The following is an 18,612-nucleotide window of genomic DNA, read 5'->3' on the forward strand; positions in this document are numbered from 1 at the left end:
TCTAACAGACACTGGGGCCTTAAATACGCGAGGAGCTGCCCAGGAGTGCTAAGATCTTGCTGCCCCAGACCTCCCCTCAACAAGGCTGAGCTGGACCAGGGGCAGGAAAATAGAGGAAAGAGGCTTGGTGACCCTTGGTAGACCTGATCTGAGGAAGCGGCAGGAGAGAGACCCAGGCCACAGTTGGACAAGCTCACATGTCAGGGCCCTGCTTGAGTGGGGCATCAGGCTTTGGGGGAGAAAAGGCACCTTTCTCAAGCACCTACTGTGTGCTAGAGGCATCCATCAGTGGTTCTCAAACTTGACTGTGCACCAGAATCCCCTGGAGGGCTTGTTAATATCCGGATTGCTGGCCCTACCCCCAGAGTTTCTGATACAGTAGATCTTGGATGAGGCCAAGAATTTGCATTTCCAACACATTCCTAGATGCTGCTGCTGCTGCCGGCCCAGGGACCACACTTTGAGGCCCAGCTACACACACTCTCTCTAATCCTCCTTCCAACCCTGGGAGGCACCGGTTCTGACCACCCCGATTTAGAGGTGAGGAGACTAAGGATCAAAGGGGAGGGGCCTTGCTCGGGTGAGAAGGACCCAGCTTCTGGCAGCAAGTCCGTGCCACTTCCACCACATGAGGGGGGACTCCTCAGAGAAGGTCCCCAAAGAAGGCAGAGGCAGGCGTCCTGGAAGGAGTGAGGGGGGACAGTGGGGTGACATGGGACCGGGGTGTGTGGAAGGGGCCTCTTGGAGCTCAGGGGCCCAGCCCTAAAAGCAGGACCTGCCCTTCCCCCTTCCTCCTACCTCTCCTTCTCTTCCTCTCCTCCCTCCTCTGGGTCCCCCCTTTCCCCTCCCCCACCCTTCGCAGACTCTGGCTTCAGTTGTTACTCCAACAGGGCCGCGTCTCCAGCCTCCGAGCCACACTGGAGACACGTGCACTGTAGAATACACCTGAGCCTGGTCCTGGCGCTCCCCCACGCCGTGCCCCGACCTCCCTGATGAGCTCGGCCCCATCCTGCGGGCTCCTTCCCTCCAACATTTACAGACAGCTCCTCCCAGGCCCCTCACCATTTCTAAGCCAGTCTCAGCTTTTACTCTAGCTCCTGCCTCCTCCAAAATGCCCTCCCAATTGTCCCAGGCCCCCCTGGATTCCTCAAGGGCTAGGTTTGGTGTTGGATGAAGGAGGAGAAGGGGAAGGAATTGGGGACGGAAGGCAGGAATTGTATGAGCAGTCAGCTCTCCGAGGACCTGACTCGCTGGGCCCCCTCAGTCCCTAGCACAGGGTCTGGAGGGAGGAAAGGATGGGGTGAGGGAACAGCTGAGTGGGAAGAGGGAGGGAGGGCAGAGCCGAGTGTGCGAGGGGGAAGATGGCCTCGGGGGGGTCCAGGACAGGCTCAGGGCTTCTCCCGTAGCCCCCCACGTCCTGCTGCCTCATCCACATGGCAGAGCCAATAGCTGCCTCCACCCCCATTGCCCACATTCTTCTCGATGCCAGTCTTCCTCCCAAGCACATCAGTAGCATCCCCTCATCACTGCTCTCCCAAATACCTGATGCCTCTACTGTCCTTGATTCCTGGCCAAGGGCCCATGTGGGCAGAGTTCGGCACAGCGGGCTGGCAGGTATAAGCTGGCTGTGAGTCAGTCATACCACAAAGGAGAAGCCTGGGCAGGAAGGAGGTGAGCTCCACGACCCCAGTGGTGTGCAAACAAGGACAGGGGCCCTGCTAGGGAGACTGTGTCATGAGAAAGGACTTGATGAGCCTGGCTGGCCTTCAGCTCTGGGTTCCATGACTCTTAATGTCTTCAAACCCTCCTCAGCCTCACCCCTTCCATGGCCTTCAGCGTGGGTTGGGAGCTGGACAAAGCAAGTCCAGGAGCCTCTGAGAGGCAGGCACAGTGGCCCAAGCTGGAGAGGAGGATGGAGCCGAGTGACCCACTGGACTAGCGTCAGAGAAGAGTTAATGTCTCTCAGGAAATGATGGCTGAAGGAACAATTGGATACATGAATGAATGAATAAATGAGCCTCCCTCATTTGGGCCTCCCTCCAGGAACATTTTGTCATTGTTCCCTCTCTCAGGCCAATCTGAGCCTCCCACCCAGGGGCTCTTACAGCCCTGTGCTACCCATGATGGCATGGCATGCAGAGTTGCCACTACTGTCCATCTGGCTCCCCCATCAGATTGGGGGTTCTTAGAGGGCAGAGGTTGTGCCCTATTCCTCCTGGGGACCCCGGTATCACGCAGCCTGTCACAGGTGTCAGGAGGTGTTTGCTGAGCTATAAAATGATAACTGGACTCCTGAGTGCCCAGGGCTGTTGGGCTGTGAAGGGTATATGCCATTACCAAGCAGAGGGGTGGACCCCATGACTCCCGGAGGTCCCCAGGCTGGGGAGACAGCTGCACCCTCTCAAAGTCTCCCAAGTCTGGCACAGTGACTGTCTTAGAGGAGCCTAAGGTATGAGGGTGCCTTGTGCTGGGAACTTTTGGCAACCTTTCCAAGGCATCTCTGCAGGCCAGGAGGCTCTTCTGCCTCAGGATCACCTCCCAGTGCAGGCAGGGCAGGGGACAGCATGTCAGGAAGGAGGGGCTCTTCCCCGAGAGGAGCACTATCTTTATCACCTTCTTTCATGAAGGCTCTTCCAGGCAGCCTTCCTGGATGGGTCACTTGTCCTCTTCCCAGGCCTCCTGAGAATTCCCACAGGATCAGAGTCTACAGGGCCCCAGGCCCATGGAGCCCAATCCCCGGCTTGATGAGGGTAGACTAAGACCAGGAGAGGCAGGACAGGACTTGCCCAGGGTCTCACGTGGAGCCAGGAGGCCCTTGCCCCAGTCCAGAGGCCTCCAGGACACATTAGGCTCCCTCCCTGCTATGCACTGTTTGTCTTAGTGGCCCCTCCAGTACCTTGCCTTGGCCAGCGGATGGGCTGAGCCCCTCTCAGGTGCAGGGTGGGGCTGGGTGTCTTCCTCCAGGCCAGGGACAGGGCCTCGTGTCTCTCCCTCTGTGCCAGACACAGTACCCACAGTGGGAGGTAAATGCTGGACGGCACTGGCCCCAGGGTCAGTGCGGGCCTGCAGAGGGCAGGGAGGAAGGGCTAACCTAGGGAGGGACTGCTGAGGGTGAAGGGCGGGCAGGTCTGGCAGAGCATCTCCTCCAGCACAAGACCGACAGCAGGAGACAGAGCGGCTGCCACTGCCATGGGGCTCTCCTGGCTCTGACCTGAGCCCTCTGTTTCCCTCCCAGCCTTCCTGGGTTCTCCATATCTGTCCCTCTTTCTCTCAGTCTGTTCTTCTCTGGTATGTGTCTCTCCCACAGCCTCACTGCTGGGTCCCATGACTGTATTTGGCTCTGTCTTCAGGGCCTGGCCCATCCCAGCTGTTCCCCAAATCCTGGCGTGGGGGGTGGGGGTTGGGAGGGAGGGTGAGTATGAGAAAGAGACTGGGACAGAGATGAGGACCGATTCAGAGGCAGAGGGACAGACACAAGAGCCAGGAGGGGACCCTGGGGACGGGGCTGGGGAGGCCGGGCTGGCCAGGGTCTTCAAGTCTCCCCAGTCCTGAGGACAAAGCCAGAATTGGAGGGAGGAGCAGGGTCCACCCTTTCCCTCTGCACTGGCTCCTGGCCCCCCTTCCTTCTCCCTGCCCCAGCAGGAATGTGTGAGCACTTTAATTGTTCCTAAAAATAGTCCCACTGTATTGGGGGCTGGAATGAGCAATCTTCTGGGCAGGGTTCATCTCAGGCATGTCCCTGCCTCTGGGCTCCCAACCACTCTGTTCCCCAGAGCGGGGGGCCTTTCTGAGCCCCCCCCAACCTATAGCTGCAGTGCTGCATTCCTCCCTTGCAGAAGCCTGCCACAGCTCCCAGGGCCCTGGGATAGGCTCTGAGTTCCCGGACCTGCTGGAGTTGTTTGTGAAGCACCTCAGACGAGGGCACTGCTGTTCCTGCTGACACCCTGGTCCAGGCTTCACGCTCTAGACTCTTCCCAACTCTCCAACCTTAACCCCCCAACCCCTTCATCCCCCCACCTCCAGGCCTTGGCTCCTCCTTTTCCATTTCCTGCACCAGATGTCCTCTCTTCTCCCCTCCTGTCCTTCCAGGCAGGGGTTCCTAACCCCCGGGCTGTGGACCAGTACCGGGCTGCAGCCTGTTAGGAACCGGGCCACACAGCAGGAGGTGAGTGGTGGGTGAGTGAGCAAAGCTTCATCTGCCGCGATGCTTCCCATCACTCACATTACCGCCTGAACCATCCTCCCCCCTCCCCCCCACCCGCCCTCATCCGTGGAAAAATTGTCTCCCACGAAACCGGTCCCTGGTGCCAAAAAGGTTGGGGACCGCTGCTTCCAGGCTCAGCCCAGGTCTGCTCCAGTGGCCCACCCCTCGCTGTGCTATCCTGCTCCCCGGTCCTGTTCTCATCCCCACCTCCCCTCCACTGTTCCCCTTGGCAGATCAGCAAGGGCTGAGCCTCTCCGCGCCACCGCTGCCCCAAGCAAAGTTCTGAGGCACAGCCCTTCTCCAGGGAAGGGGACACTGGGGAGACACTGCAGGCTCTGGGGCCCCACACCCTGCGCTGAACCCTGGACCTTATTGGCCCCTCCATCTCCCCACCCCAGCTTTGGTTTTCTCTTCTGCACCCTGGGCCTGGAATGTCTCTCCATTTCAGTCTCCGGGTGAAAGCCCATCTAGTCTCACCTCCTCTCTGCCTCCATTTTTCAGATGGGGGAACTGAGCCCCAGAGAGGGGCGGTGATGGGTCCACAAGTCCACAGGAAGCTGGCCGTGGGCCTCGGTCACACCGCATCATTATGCAGGGTCCCCCTCGTTGGGGCTCCAGAGGCAGGGCTCCTCACACAACCCACCACCCCACCCACTCCGCCCAGGGAAGGCAGGCTGGCATCCAAAATCATTTGCCTTTGGAGGGCCCAGGAAGCCACAGAACAAACATCCGGAGTCTCTGGAATTTCTCCTACTCTCCCTCCTCATATCCTCATATCTCAAGGATCCGGGAGCAACTGAGTGCGTGTACACACACACACACACACAGACACACACACACACACACACACACAGAGCCCAGGGCCGGGTAAATATGTGAGCCCAGGAGATCTCACGTGATTGTTGTGCCTGTGAATCTGTGCAGGTCCTTTAGAGGCCCCCAAACCCTAAAAAGATGAGGATGTCCCCCAATCTCACCAGACCTTATATAAATTTTGTCTTGGAAATGAACATTAAAATCACATTTGTGTGACTTTTCTGATTGCAAAATTCTGAATACACTCATCACAACTGACTTTTTTTCCTACTGTGTAGGGCGCTCCTGCTTTGCTAGTGACCTAAGCACATGTGTGGCCTGCCCATTAGTTGTCCATAATGCGTGTCCCTACAGGCCCTCATGTTACCACAGCAGAATATGACCCTTGGGTTATTAGGAGGATATCTGTGTGAAAGCATGTGGGTCTGTGACTCTGGGAGAATGTGTGTGAAAGTGTAAATGTGTGAGCACCCCTGAGGCACCATCTGTGCACGAGCCGTCTGCACGTACGGGTGCCCATGCATGTGTGATGTGGGTTGTCAGTGTCTGTGTGAGCCTGGGTGTGTGCAGCAAGTGTGTAGCTGTCTGTGGAACTGTGAGTGCACCAGTGGCTGGTTTTGTCTCCGAGCAAGTGAATGAGTTTATGGCTGACTGTTGGCATCTGTGCCTGTGGGGGGTTTGATTCTCCTGCCCCGTGGACCCCACCACCTCCTCCATCACCTCTGCCAGACCTGGGCTCACATCCGTACCCTGCCACACACCACCTGTGTGGCACTGGACAAGCTTTTCACCTCCCTGGGCTCAGTTTCCTCATCTATAAAATGGTGCCTTCTCCCAGAGCCACTGAGAAGACTCAAGTGGAACCATGAGGTCCTGCCTAAGTTGCTCCCAGCTAGGGGCTAGGCCACCTCTGTGCAAGTTACAAAGAGGTGACCCCAACCCTCTGGGCGAATGCAGCCTGAGGGGCAAGGATTGGTGGGGGAGAATGAGCTGGGTTTTAGTGCCACCCTGCCTCTGTTGGAGCCCTGTGCAAGCAAGGTACAACCTGCGAGGTTAGAAGCTGTGGCCCTGCAGGTGACCAAGAAATACTAGCTCCCTTTCTTCCTGCCCTCGCTCCAGGTATGCAGCCTGGGACTAGAGGGTCTCTGACTCTGGACAGAGATGAGGCTCTGAGGATACCCGCCCCCTCCTAACTGCCCGTAGGGTTCTGTCCCCTTCACCCACCCTCTACCCCACCCTCTCCAAAGCCCAAGGGAAGGCCCTACAGAAGCCATAAGGGGGGACTGACCAGATCTGGGATGCAGAGACCAGCTATGCTGGCCAGAGGCTCAGAGACTACCCCCCACCCCACTCTCATTGTCAGACAGGGAGACGGAGACATGGAAAGGGCCAGGGACCCTCCAGGGACACGAGTGAACCCAGTCATTCCAAGCCTTTGTCTCAAGATCTCTGTGGCTGGAGTTGGGGAGACCCAAGCTCTGGACTCTTTTGGCTCCAGAATGGAGCCCAAGGGAGTGGGTGGGTCTCTCCCGAGAGACAGGCACTTCCAGACCTGTGCTCTCAGCTACTGGGGTGGATCTCCTACCCATCCCCACCCACCCCACCAGGGCCAGATCCCCTACTGGTGTGATTAAGCAAATTATGGCATTTTTTTCTTGAGCAAATTGCATCGGCCTAATTGAATGAGGCTGCAGGAGCCTGGACTGGAGGCTGAGAGCGGGCGAGGACGGCAGGAGCCAGGGAGAGGAGTCGGGGGGAGCAAGCTGGGGTGGGGAGGCCCTGACAATGCTGAGCAGGGGACAGAAGGGGCGGGAGAGGGAGGGCGGAGGGCTGTGGGCATAGAACACATCATTCATTCTGTGCACCCTCTCTGCGCACCCACTGGCGCTCCCATCACACCAGGTGCCTGGGCACAAGGATTTCAGGGGTGGTCTCCCCAAGAGACCACTGAGCATTTGCTCAGTGCCAGGCACTGTGTTCATTTAAAAGCACCGTTTCACATAATCCTCCCAACCGCCCTATTTTATACTTGAGGGAATTGAGGCTTAAGAGATAAAATGACTTGCTAAAAGTCACAGCCAGACAGGGTTGTCTGACACCATAGCTTAACAGGTATCTGCGGCGTCCCACTACCGTGCTCCCGCCCTGCCTCCAGGAAGCCTTCCTGGAGAGTTCAGAGGAAGGAACAGGCCTCACGCCGGCTCATACTTGGGCCCAGACACCATTTCTGTCCCCATCGAGCGTTTCTCCTTGTCCACTCTGTGACGTCTGTCCTCCGTCTGACGGTCAGCAGCTGAGGCTGGCACTGATCCGACACGATTGCACACACCCCCGTCAACCACAACACACCGCAATCCCTCTCATTCCCACGCAGCAACCACTCTGTGTCATACTCATCACCTCAGGGCGACACGATCACTGTCACCTTCATATGGCATGTCCCACATACTCAGTGACACACAATCATTTCACGGTGTCCACAGTGTCACACATCACTGTCATGGGGCCACACACAGTGAAACTATCACTTTTGCCCTCAATCAGGGTGGCCCACCTTCAGTGTCACACACTGTGTCTCAAGGTCCCCAGTGTCACCCTCACATAGCCTCACACACACAGTTCCAAGCTGGCTCTGTATTGCACTGTCTCATTTCAGCATCATCCAGGACCTTCTGACCTTAAAAATATCCACCTTTGGTGAAATGACATCATGTCTGAGATTTGTGTTAAAATACTTCAGCAAAGCAACCTACAAAATGGGAGAAAATATTTGCAATCATATATCTGATAAGGGGTTAGTATCCAGAATATACAAAGAAGTCCTACAGCTCAACCACAAAATAAACAAACAACCTGATTTTAAAATGGGCAAAGGCCTTGAATAGACATTTCTGTAAAGATGTACGAATGGCCAACAAGCACATGAAAAGACGCTCAGCAGCACTAATAATCAAGGAATGCAAATCAAAACTACAATGAGGGGACTTCCCTGGTGGTACAGTGGTTAAGAATCCGCCTGCCAGAGCAGGGGACATGGGTTCGAGCCCTGGTCCAGGAAGATCCCACGTGCCGCAGAGCAAGTAAGCCCGTGCGCCACAACTACCGAGCCCGCATGCCACAACTACTGAAGCTGGGGCGTCTAGAGCCCGTGCTCCACAAGAAGAGAAGCCACTGTAATGAGAAGCCCGCACACCGCAACGAAGACCCAATGGAGCCAAAAATAAATAAATAAATAAATTTATTTTAAAAAAAAGAAAAAAAAAGTGTTGGTGAGGATGTGGAGAAATTGGAACCCTGGTACACTGTTGGTGGGAGTGTAAAGTGGTACAGCTGCTGTGGAAAACAGTATGGTGGTTCCTCAAAAATCAAAGATTAAGTTACCATATGACCCAGCAATTCCACTTCTGGTTATATATCTTAAAGAATTGAAAGCAGGATCTTAAAGAGCTATTTGCACACCCATGTTCACAGCAGCACTATTCATAAGAGTCAAAAGGTGGAAGCAACCCAAGTGTCCATCAATGGATGAACTGATAAACAAAATGTGGTTTATTCATGCAATAGAATATTATTCAGCCTCAAAGAGGAAGGGAATTCTGACATATGTTATAACATGGCATGGATGAACCTTGAGGACATTATGCTGAATGAAATGTCAGTCATAAAAAGACAAATACTGTATGATTCCACTTATATGATGTACCTAGGCTAGTCAGATTCATAGAGACAGAAAGTAGAATAGTGGTTACCTGGGGCTGGGGGAAGAGGGAGTTTGTTTAATGGGTATAAGTTTCAGTTTTGCAAAGTGAAAAACGTTCTGGAAAATGGCTGCACATCAATGTGAATGTACTTAACACCACTGAACTCTACATTTAAAAATAGTTAAGATGGTAAATTTTATGTTATGTGCATTTTATCACAATTAAAAATTTTTAAATAAAGTATTTCAAGAAAGGAAAATGAAAAGAGGGGTAGATGAACTAAATATGTCTAAATCTTAATAACTGCTAGATTTGGGTGATGGGTGTATGGCAAGCGTATTGTATTCTTCTCCCTCCTATTGTGCGTTTAAAATATTCCATAATAAAAAAAATTGTACTCTCCCTTGACCTCACACCTCTTTGCAGCAACCATGCCTCTCCTCTGCATCCCTTCACAGTGGAAGGTCTCCAAAGGGCTGACTATGCTCTGTCTTCACCTCCACTTACCACCTGCCCAGGCCATCTGGCTTCTGGCCCCACCCCGTCACCAACAGGGTTCTTGTCAGGCTTATTCAAGCACGTGGCCCAGCCCTGCACAATCTCCCTGATCCCATCTTACCTGACAGCATGGCAGCATCCCTCCCTGTTGAACCTCTCCCCTCCCGTGACTTCCGGCTTCACCTGTCTGGTCTCCTCCACCTCCCTGGCAGCTCCTCCTCTGTCTCTTTGCTGCTCCTCTTCACCTCAGGGCTCAGTCCTCAGTCCTCACCTCTTCTCTCACTATGCTCTCTCCCTAGGTCATCCCAGCAAGGTCCATGGTTAATAAACCAGCTCTGCCTGCTGACTCCCAAATATATCCCCAGCCTGGCCTCTGCTGCCCACTGGACGTCTTCACCTGGATGTTTGACTTACATCCGAAACAGGTCTGTCAGTTTCTGCCTCCTTGTCCTCCCCCATCCCATGAACCCTGACTTTCCCCGAGTCTTTACCCATCCCAGTAACATCTCCACCAACCATCCCTTGGTTCTTCAAGCCAGAAACCTGGCAGCCATCCTCCCTTTTTCCTTCTGGTTCATCCTCCAATTCATCAGCAAGTTCAGTCATTTCCACCTGCAAATATCTCCAAGATTTGTCCATTTCTCTCCAACTCTGCCCACCCCTTAGCCCAGGCACCACCATCTCCTGCTTAGGTGGCTGCAGCAGCCTCCAACTGTCTGCCCGTCTCCTCTTGGCCCCTCCAACTGGTCCCCCGCAAACACTCTGCAGCCAGAGTACAGACTCTTTCAAAACCATAGACTGGATCATGTCATTTCCCTGCCTGAACCCATCGGGCTCTTCCCATGACAGCATCACACACAGGGTTGTGTGCTCACAGTTCACGTTGTCACAACCATTACACAGATAATCACACATTCAATGTCAGGGTCAGGGTCACACAGTATCACACCCTGGTTTTCACACACTTGATGTCACTCTGTGTTACACCCTTGGTTGCACACTCAGACTCACCATATGCCTGGGGCCCACATTGACCATTCAGTGTCAGACACTTGAGCCCCAAACTCAGGACCACACCTGTTATTGCACAGTGTCATTCATCTGTGTTTACATATTTCATCCTCACGGTGTCACACCCTCAGTGTCACACTTGGTCACTCAGCATCACAAAATCAGTATCACACAGTATCGGTGTCACACACTTGGTGGCACATCCACTGTCTCACACAGTCTTCGACAAGTGGTGTCAGACACTCGGTATCACTCAGTGTCACATACTCAGTGTCACACTCAGTGACTCACCCACTCTTCACACAGTATCCCATGATTTCACAAGCTCAGTATCACACAGCAGAATACCCGCTGCCCCACAATCAGTGTCTCAGTGTCACCCTCAGCATCGCCCTGGGTCCCACAAGCTCCCCCCACCCCCACCCCCCTGGGTCCAGTCGCCAGAGCTGCTGCCCCATGTCAAGGCTGTTTCCTGTTGTTGTGCTCAGAGTCCTCAGCCACTGCCTGTTCCTTCAAGGATTTCCTGTTGTCAGGGCCCCAGTCAGGCCTGGCCCAGCCTGGGTACACAGCCTAAAGCCCAAGAGCCGGCTGGCTGGCAGGAGCCCTGGGCCCCTCTACCTGCCCCTGTCCTTGCTGGGCCCGTGGGATTTTCCCCTGTTCAATCAACCTGGATCCCCCGTGTACCTGGGCTTGTGCTGTGTCACTGAAAGGAGGTGACCTCTGGGCCCTGCCCCACTCCCAGAGTGCCCAGGCCTGTGCTTCCCAGAAGGGGGACTCTTCGGCAGCCTGGACGCAGCTGTCTGCATTGTCTGAGCGGCTTGGGACAAGACCTTAGCTAGTCTTCGGGGCTCAGACTGAAGCTGCTGGGAGCCAGAGGAGAGGGACTGGGCGTGAAAGGGGGAGGACACAGGGTTAGGGGGTTAGGGAGTTAGGGAAGGCTTCCCAGAGGAAGCCAGCTGAGAGCTGGGACAGACAAGGAAGTGGAAGAAAAGGCATCCCAAGGTGTGGGCAGTAGACAGGAGCAAAGGCTTGGAGGCAGGAACCGGAGGAGACAGGTTGGCAGGGATGAAGATACGAATGTGAGAGGGGGTGAGGTTAGGCTGACGGTTTCTCTCCCATCTGCTCCCTTCTCTCTCACACCAGCATTCAGACTCCAGCTCCAGGCCGGAGCCGCAGGGCACGCCCTTCCTGGCCCTGCCTTCGAGCCCCCCAGATTGCCCCTCAAGGCCGCCAAGCCCCCTGACCTCCTGCCCAGGCCAGCCCGCAGGAAGGACAGGCGGAGGCCAGCGCACGCTCCCCACACGGCCGAAGATAAATATTTCCCGGGAAACGGAACTTGTTCTCTCTGTGTTTACAGCCAAGGGCCAGGCAGGGTGGGGGGAGGGGAGGGGCCAGCCAGAGGAACCTCGTCCAGCCCTGGGGCCCACAGCATCTGGCCCAGCATTGCCCCAGACCTGCTGTGTGACTCTGAGTCAGTCCCCACCTCTCTCTGAACCTCCACTGCAAGCCCTCAAGGGGACCTCCCTGGGCCTTGGCCTGCCCACAAGCCTGGCCCAGCTTCAGCTGCATCTTCTCTGGGTGAAAATCCCTGGTGCTTGAGGCCTCCCCCTTCAGACTAGGCTTCTCTAATGGCAGGACCTGCGTCTGCCCATCTCTGCCTTGTCCTTGGTCAGTCAGTGGTGTGGACAGATGGATGGACAGACAGAGAAACAGGCTGTGGTGGCAGCTGAGACCACCTCCCTGGCCCAAGTTCCTGCACACCCTGGGCCTGTGCAGCCCGACAGGTGGGCCCAGACAGATGGCAGGGCCTTGGGCCCCCAGGGATGCCAGATGCTATGGCCAACTTGTTGTCAGCAGCTCCCTTGGGGCTGTGGGGCATCATGGAGGCCACTTGCTCCTGATGTGCGGAATCCAGGAGGAGGCTGGCACATCTGCCAGTTAGGAGCATTCATTTAAGAATTTTAAATATGAGCCTGGAAAGTGCTGCCTGCAGCAGCCCTTCCAGCCTCGCCCCAATGCTCCCTGCATAGTAACCAGGGCTCCACTCACATGTCAGCCTTCTCCTGTGGAGACCTGGGGGCACCCTTCCCACAAGCCCTTGCACAAGCTGCTCCTCTCACCTACAAAGCCTTTCCCAACCCCCACAGCAATCCTACCGGACAGGACCAGCTGGGCTCCTGCCCCTGCCTATGGCTATCCCACCACGGGGGCCCACTTATTCACCATTGTTGGCCTCAGCCTCACTCCAGACTCTGAGACCAAGCGTTCCTCAGACCAGGACCCAGGGGCGAAGGGGTGTTTGGAGCTGCGTTCTCAGCATGGAGCCAGCCTCCTGCAGCACGCCCTGAGTCCTTGTTCCAGGCTCCTCTGTGTTCTTGGTCCCAGTCCTGTGCTGGTCCTTGTTGCCCTCAGGAGGTTCTCTCAGAAGTCGACCATGTGGCTCTATCCAGCTGATCTCTGGTCTCATCAGGGACCTTGACCCCCCCAATCCTTCAAAGTTCCAAGGCTGCCTCCTCCAGGAAGTCTCCAAGACTGCACCCAATACAGCAACTGCCCCCTTCTTAGAACTACTCCAACTGCCCCCTGCCCCCCACCCACAACCATTCTCATTCCATCAGGAAGCATTTATTGAGCATCTACTATATACCACGTGGGCCCAGGAGAGAAAAAGGGGACTCAGCCTTGGTTCCTACCTGCCAGGTGTTTATAACTATGTGGGAAAGGATATATAGCCATTACAACTATGTGGGAAAGAATAAATAACCACATGGGGTAACAAGTTATCCCACTGTAAGCTCAGGGAAGCTTGGGGTTGTGAGTGCCCAGGAAAAAGGAGAAGCTGACTTGAGCTGGGTGGAGGACGCAATCTGAGAGGACTTCATAGAGGAGGTGGCATCTAATCTGAGGCTTGAAAAGGGAGTAGGTGGAGAAAAAAAGGAAAGGTATTCCAGAGAGAGGGGTCAGTGTGAACAAAGTCAGGGAGGTCAGGAAGAGTGGGTGTCCTGGAAGTGAGCACTGCCATGTCTGGGGGCAAGGGATGGACATGAGGTGGTCCAGCAGGTATGGCTGGCAATGCCATGACAAGGGTGTGGTCTTTCCTTATCCCATGGGCAAGAATAGAGGAGTCAGTGCCAGGCAGAGCATTAGGGTGCTTAGTGTGGATACCAGTACCCTTGTCCATGTCTGCCTCTTCCCCAGCCCCTGCCCCAGCTGGGGCTCCCAAGCCCCCATCTAGGCTCTGAGAGCCAGCACAGAGAGGGCATGGACCCAGAGTGCTCAGCTTACTACTTGAGCTGCCTCAGCCCTGACATCCAGAGAGAGTAATGGCCCTGGTGCTGAAGGATGATTCCAGACTGTGCCTGAAGAGCCCCTCCCCCAAGCTGGCCAGCTAGCACAGGGGCCAGGGAGCCATCCCAAGCTGGTGTGCTGAACAGACGCCCGCTAGGTGGGAATGGGTCCTGGCAGCCCTGCTCTCGTGGCTGTCGTGCTGCCAGTGCCAGGAGAACGTGCTGTACCCACAGAACCTCCGTGAACACCAGCCCAGCCCTGCAGTGCACCCTGTCTCACAGAGCACAGCTGTCTAGACCTGGCTCCAAGGATCTCACCCTTGAGGGAAGCAGGGAGGGTACCAACTCCCGCCAAGGACCTTCTGTGGGCCAGGCCTGAGGCAGGCACCTCACGCATACTGTCTTTGTCACTTCTCCCAGCAGCTTTGCTGTGATTATGCCCAATAATAGTGATTATGTCCAATAATGATGAAGCTTCTTATCCCCCTTTGACAGGTGAGGAAACTGATGCCCAGGCTGGTTAAGGGACTGGCCCAAGGTCACACACCTAGGAAGTGGTGAAGCTGGGACTTGAACTCATGCCCATCTGACCCCATGGTCTGTTCACTGGATGATGCCGTCATCTCCCCAGGCTCTGCTCCCTCAGGAGGGCTGCTCATCAGTCTCCCATCCCTCTTCCCTCTTTCCCTCCAGTGGTCCCAATAGTTTGAGCAACACCCTAGGGTCCCTATTCTCTCCAGTCCTATCCTTTCTATGTTGCATCAACCTGTCTCTCCCCAGCAGGGCTGAGCGTGGGCCTGGGTACTGGGGAAAGGGTGCTAAGTAAACCCAGAAACAGAGCAGGCTCTGCCCAGAGGCCAGGAAGACACCTGCCATCTTTGTGGTGGGTGTGGGGCTGGGGGGCAGGACGGAGCTAAGAGCTAAGGAGCTAGGAGCTAAGAACTGAGGGGCTCAAAGCCCAAGATCCTCAGTATGAGAGAGGGGGCAGCAGGACCCAGGCCAAGGAAAGGCAGAGGGAGCAAATGCGGATGATCTGGGGATGCCTCATGGGGAGGGGAAGAAAGGAAGGGCAGAACTTGAATTTGCAGGGAGCATGGCCAAGGGCCTAGGGAAAGGAGGCTATGAACGAGGCATAAACAAGAAGCCTGGGCCTTACTCCTTCCCTTGGGACCCAGCTCCCATTGCCCAGGATGGTCTCAGCTTCTCCAAAGCTCTCTCCCCTCTCCAGTTCCTGGGAGGATGACAAATCCAGTCTTTCCTAGCGGGTGGCAGCAGCTGCTGAGACACTGCTGGCTCCCAGGAATACCATCTGTCCCAGCTCTGTGGGGAGCCCCCGCCCCATGGGGAATGCCGTAACCATAAATAAATTAATAATGACTTTCCTGTTCCCCTCCTCTCTCCCCCTTCCCCAGCGCCCAGCTGCAGGCACACTCTCAGGGCTGGGCTCCATGTCCCAGCAGTGAGCCCACGCTGACCCCACTAGGCACCAGGCCCTGTGTGAGCGTCTTTTGCCATCTCACCCGAGGGCAGGGAGAGAGCGAGGGTTGGGCACGACGAGACACAGCTCCACTCTCAGCTCTGCCTCCGATTCACTCACTGTGTGACCCCGCTGGGCTTCAGCTTCCCCAAAGTAGACGAATAACAGCCCCTGCCTCCCAGGGAGGTTGTGGGGATTAAAAGGGAAGCGTGTCTAAAGCTCCTGGCCCAGAGGAGGGGCTGATACGGCAACAGCCTCCCCTTCCTCTCAGCCAGGCCCTGGGCACAAAGGAGGCTCATCTATGGTTTGCTGTTTGGTCCGAGTTCATACACACCCCTCCTCTGTGCCAACGTTCACCACCCCCGGCCCACCCCATTTCTGCTGCTCAAGGCCCCATGGACACTGACGATTCTTATGAGGCCCCCCAAAGGCATGGTCAGGGGCTGGGATGGCACCCCTCATCTCAAAGGAAAGGCACTTGCTGAGCCCTCACCAGGTACCATTTGGAGGGCGGTGGGAGACCCACGAATGAAAAAGGCACATCCCAGGCAGGGCTCAAGATGCTCACAGTTCAGAGCGGAAGACACACAGAGTCACATAATGGAGAAAACAGGGTGCTAAAGGCACAGACAGCAGAATGCCCCAGCGGCTGATGGCCGGGGCAGGAGAGCTCAGAGGAGGGAGCGTGAGAGGCAGGGAGGGCTTCCTGGAGGAGGGGAGGCTAGAGCTGAGCCCAGAAGGATTTGGGAAGCTGAGGGGGGAAGAGGCCAGCAGCAGCGGTTCTAGGGAGGCAGGAGTGGATGAAGGGGGCACTGCAACCTGCCCGGGCTGCAGAGGGAGCAGGGGGAGGGGGAGCATGGAGAATTCTTAAGCCGAAAAGTGACAAGTTCAGGTTTGTGTGTTAGAAAGATCCTTCTGGCAGCCACATGGAGAATGGGGGCAACTGAAAGCAGACAGCCAGTGGCTGTCCAGGGGAAGGATGACCAGTCCCGGACTGGGGCAGGCAGAGGGAGAGCAGGAGAGGAGTTCAGGAAATACTTAGGGCAGAGAATCAATAGGGAATTGTTGGGTGAGGGTGGGGAGGACAAGGGAGGAGTCATGACACCCAGGTGACTTGGGAGGAGGACGAATCCTCAGGGGGAGGGAACTCTAGGGTGGGAGAGGTGGTCTTGGTGTGGGGTGACCCTAGGCTGGAGGGGGTGGGGCTGGGATTCGGCTCCAGCCTCCCAGTCCTCCCAGGGGTGGGGGCAATGCTCAGACTGACCCCCAGCTTGCGCCCCCCACCCCCCCAAGCCCACCCACTCCTCCCTCCGCTGAGCTCTCACCTGCAGCGTGCCGTCTCTACTCCCTGGGGGCACTGGCTCCTGTGCAAGGAGGTCCCGGCTGGCTGCAGAGACAAGAAGGCCAGGGGCTGAGGCCTGCCAGGCCTTCTCCCCTTCTCCCCAGGCTGCCCCTCCCCCAGCCCCTAGCAGACCTGGGGCCTCCTGTCTCCCACAGGTGGCCTCCTCCAGGGAGCCTTGCCTGAGGGCACCCTGCTTCCCATGGCCTCTGGCTCTGGTGTATTCTCAGTCCCCCAACTCTGAGAACAGAGCTAAACTCTTTCCTTAAGCCTGGGGCTCCTCAGGAGTGGAAAACCGCATTTTTACTCCTTCTGTGGTCCTCTCCACTTCTGCTTCTCTCCCTTCACTTCCCCTCTCTAAGCCTCAGCTTCCCATCTATAAAATGGGATTTGTAGTGCCCAGCTCACACAGTCACTGGGCTGGGCTCCCAGCTGGGGTTGCTGTGAATCCTAAGTGAATGGGACCATACGTGGGAGTCCTCAACCCAGTCTGGGCTCCAATCGGACACACAACCTGCATCCTATAAGCACTATTCCATGGCTTCTCAAGGGCTGGTACACACAGAAGCCACTGCCTCAGGAGCTCCTCATTCTCAGGAGCCCACCACCTGGGTGGCATCCAGAACCCCAGCCGCTCTGGGAGGCACCGCCCAGGGGCTGGCTGTCCCTCCCCACCCCCATCCACAAGCATACCCAGGCATCAGACAGGCACAGGCGGCGGGATATTCTGAGCCTGGCTTCATTCCCGTCAGCTGCTGGCCGCTATGCCAGCCTGGTGCGGGCGCGGGGGCTGATTTGATTTGGCAGCTTCGGAAGCGTGTGGTGGGGATGGGGAGGGGGAGGGGGGATGAGACACCCATCCCTGCTAGGAAATAGCCTCAGGCGCTCAGCGAGCTGGGGCAACGGCACAAGCCAGCATGGGGGGGCAGTTCTGGGTTCCCTGCCTGGTGCCCCTGTCTTCTCACTCAGGCTCTGGACACCTGCCCGTGACTGCTGGAATCTATGGTTTTCCTTAGTGGTGACCATAGGGGTGACAGTAGCTGCACCTAGCGTGTGGATGCTTGTGGCAAGGTGTCTGGTTGTCCCACGTGTCCCTGTGTCCTGTGGGCTTCTCTCTACCCAGCAGTGCCTTCAGCTGGGCCTGAGCATCGCCCAGGATGCATGGGTCTGGGGGGGATGGGGGACGATGGTCTACACAGGACCATCTCCCAGGGCAACTATGGCTCCATGGCTGGGCCTTGATGGGGGACTGTCTGCAGCCCAGGGCATGGCAAGGTCGCGCATGCGCCTGCGTCTACTGCAGGGCCTCGTGTGCATTGGCTCGCCCAGTTCCTTCCCTCTGTGCGATGACCCCACTAACCCAGCCTTGTCCGGCAGAGGAAATGACGCGGACCAAGATAAGTGCCTGACCTCAGGGCCCATCCCTTTTGTCTGAAAGCCTAAGCCTTCTTTACTTAACCCTGGCCTCCAATGGTCCACCCACCACCACCGAATTGCCCCAGGACAGCCCCTTCCCCTGCCCCTGAGAAGCAGTGCTAGTTTCACTTGATTCTCACTGCCCCCCAGGCTCTCCACCACTCCCTGAAGAGGCTCCTGCCCCACGCCCTCTGGGTCCCCATCACCCACTTCAAGAACAGGGAAGGTGGACAGGATGAGTGGGGTCTTGGCTAGGCATTCACAGCACCTCCATAATCCCGCCCCAGCCTCAGCGTTTACCACCTGCCTGCCTACCCCATACTCAGAGCAGCTCACCCCTCCCAGAGGCCCCAGGAAGCTACACCACTCTGTTAATACGCTGCTGGTACCATGGGGACCTGGACTCCACAGCTTCCAATTAGAGAGCTGCTGCTGGAGGTCAGGGGCTCTGATGCTCTGACCTCTGCACTGAAAGGGCAGGGGGCGGCGTGTCAGACCAGGACCCTAGTCCTAAGAGGTCCACAGGCCAGGACTGTGCCCCAGACACCAGCCAGGAGATCAGGGTAGGGTGGAGCCTACTTTGGGAAAGACGCAATGTCTCATCTGTCACCGCCTCCCCATTGTCCCACTGTCCTCTGGGGACCTCAGGACTCTCCCCACCCAGCCACAGGAAGCTAAGCCCCTCCTGAGACAGAAGGAGGGAACACTGAAGGAGGGGCTCCAGGACCAGAGAGAGACTCAGCCGTGCCCCTGGGATCACAGAGGAGGAATCTAGGCTCAACAGGGCTCAGTTGTCACAAAGGGGCTGGTGGGATGGAGACTCTGCAGAGAGGTCCTGGGGGGCTTCCTGGAGGAGGTGTGTG

General features: G+C 56.5%; 1 protein-coding gene across 2 annotated transcripts in view; it reads right to left on the reverse strand.

The window, feature by feature from the left end:
- Positions 1-18,612, reverse strand: part of PDE2A (phosphodiesterase 2A) — a 63,724-nt gene that overhangs the window by 36,268 nt on the left and 8,844 nt on the right. Inside the window, exon 2 of one of the 2 annotated variants that reach the window (XM_007173678.3) lies at positions 16,320-16,381. The exons of the other annotated variant lie outside the window; for it this stretch is intronic. Within the exon in view, the coding sequence (XP_007173740.2) occupies positions 16,320-16,381 (62 nt within the window). The remainder of the gene's footprint in view (positions 1-16,319; positions 16,382-18,612) is intronic. 2 annotated transcript variants of the gene reach the window in all.

The sequence above is a fragment of the Balaenoptera acutorostrata genome, chromosome 9 (assembly GCF_949987535.1).
Source record: "Balaenoptera acutorostrata chromosome 9, mBalAcu1.1, whole genome shotgun sequence".
NCBI lineage: Eukaryota > Metazoa > Chordata > Mammalia > Artiodactyla > Balaenopteridae > Balaenoptera > Balaenoptera acutorostrata.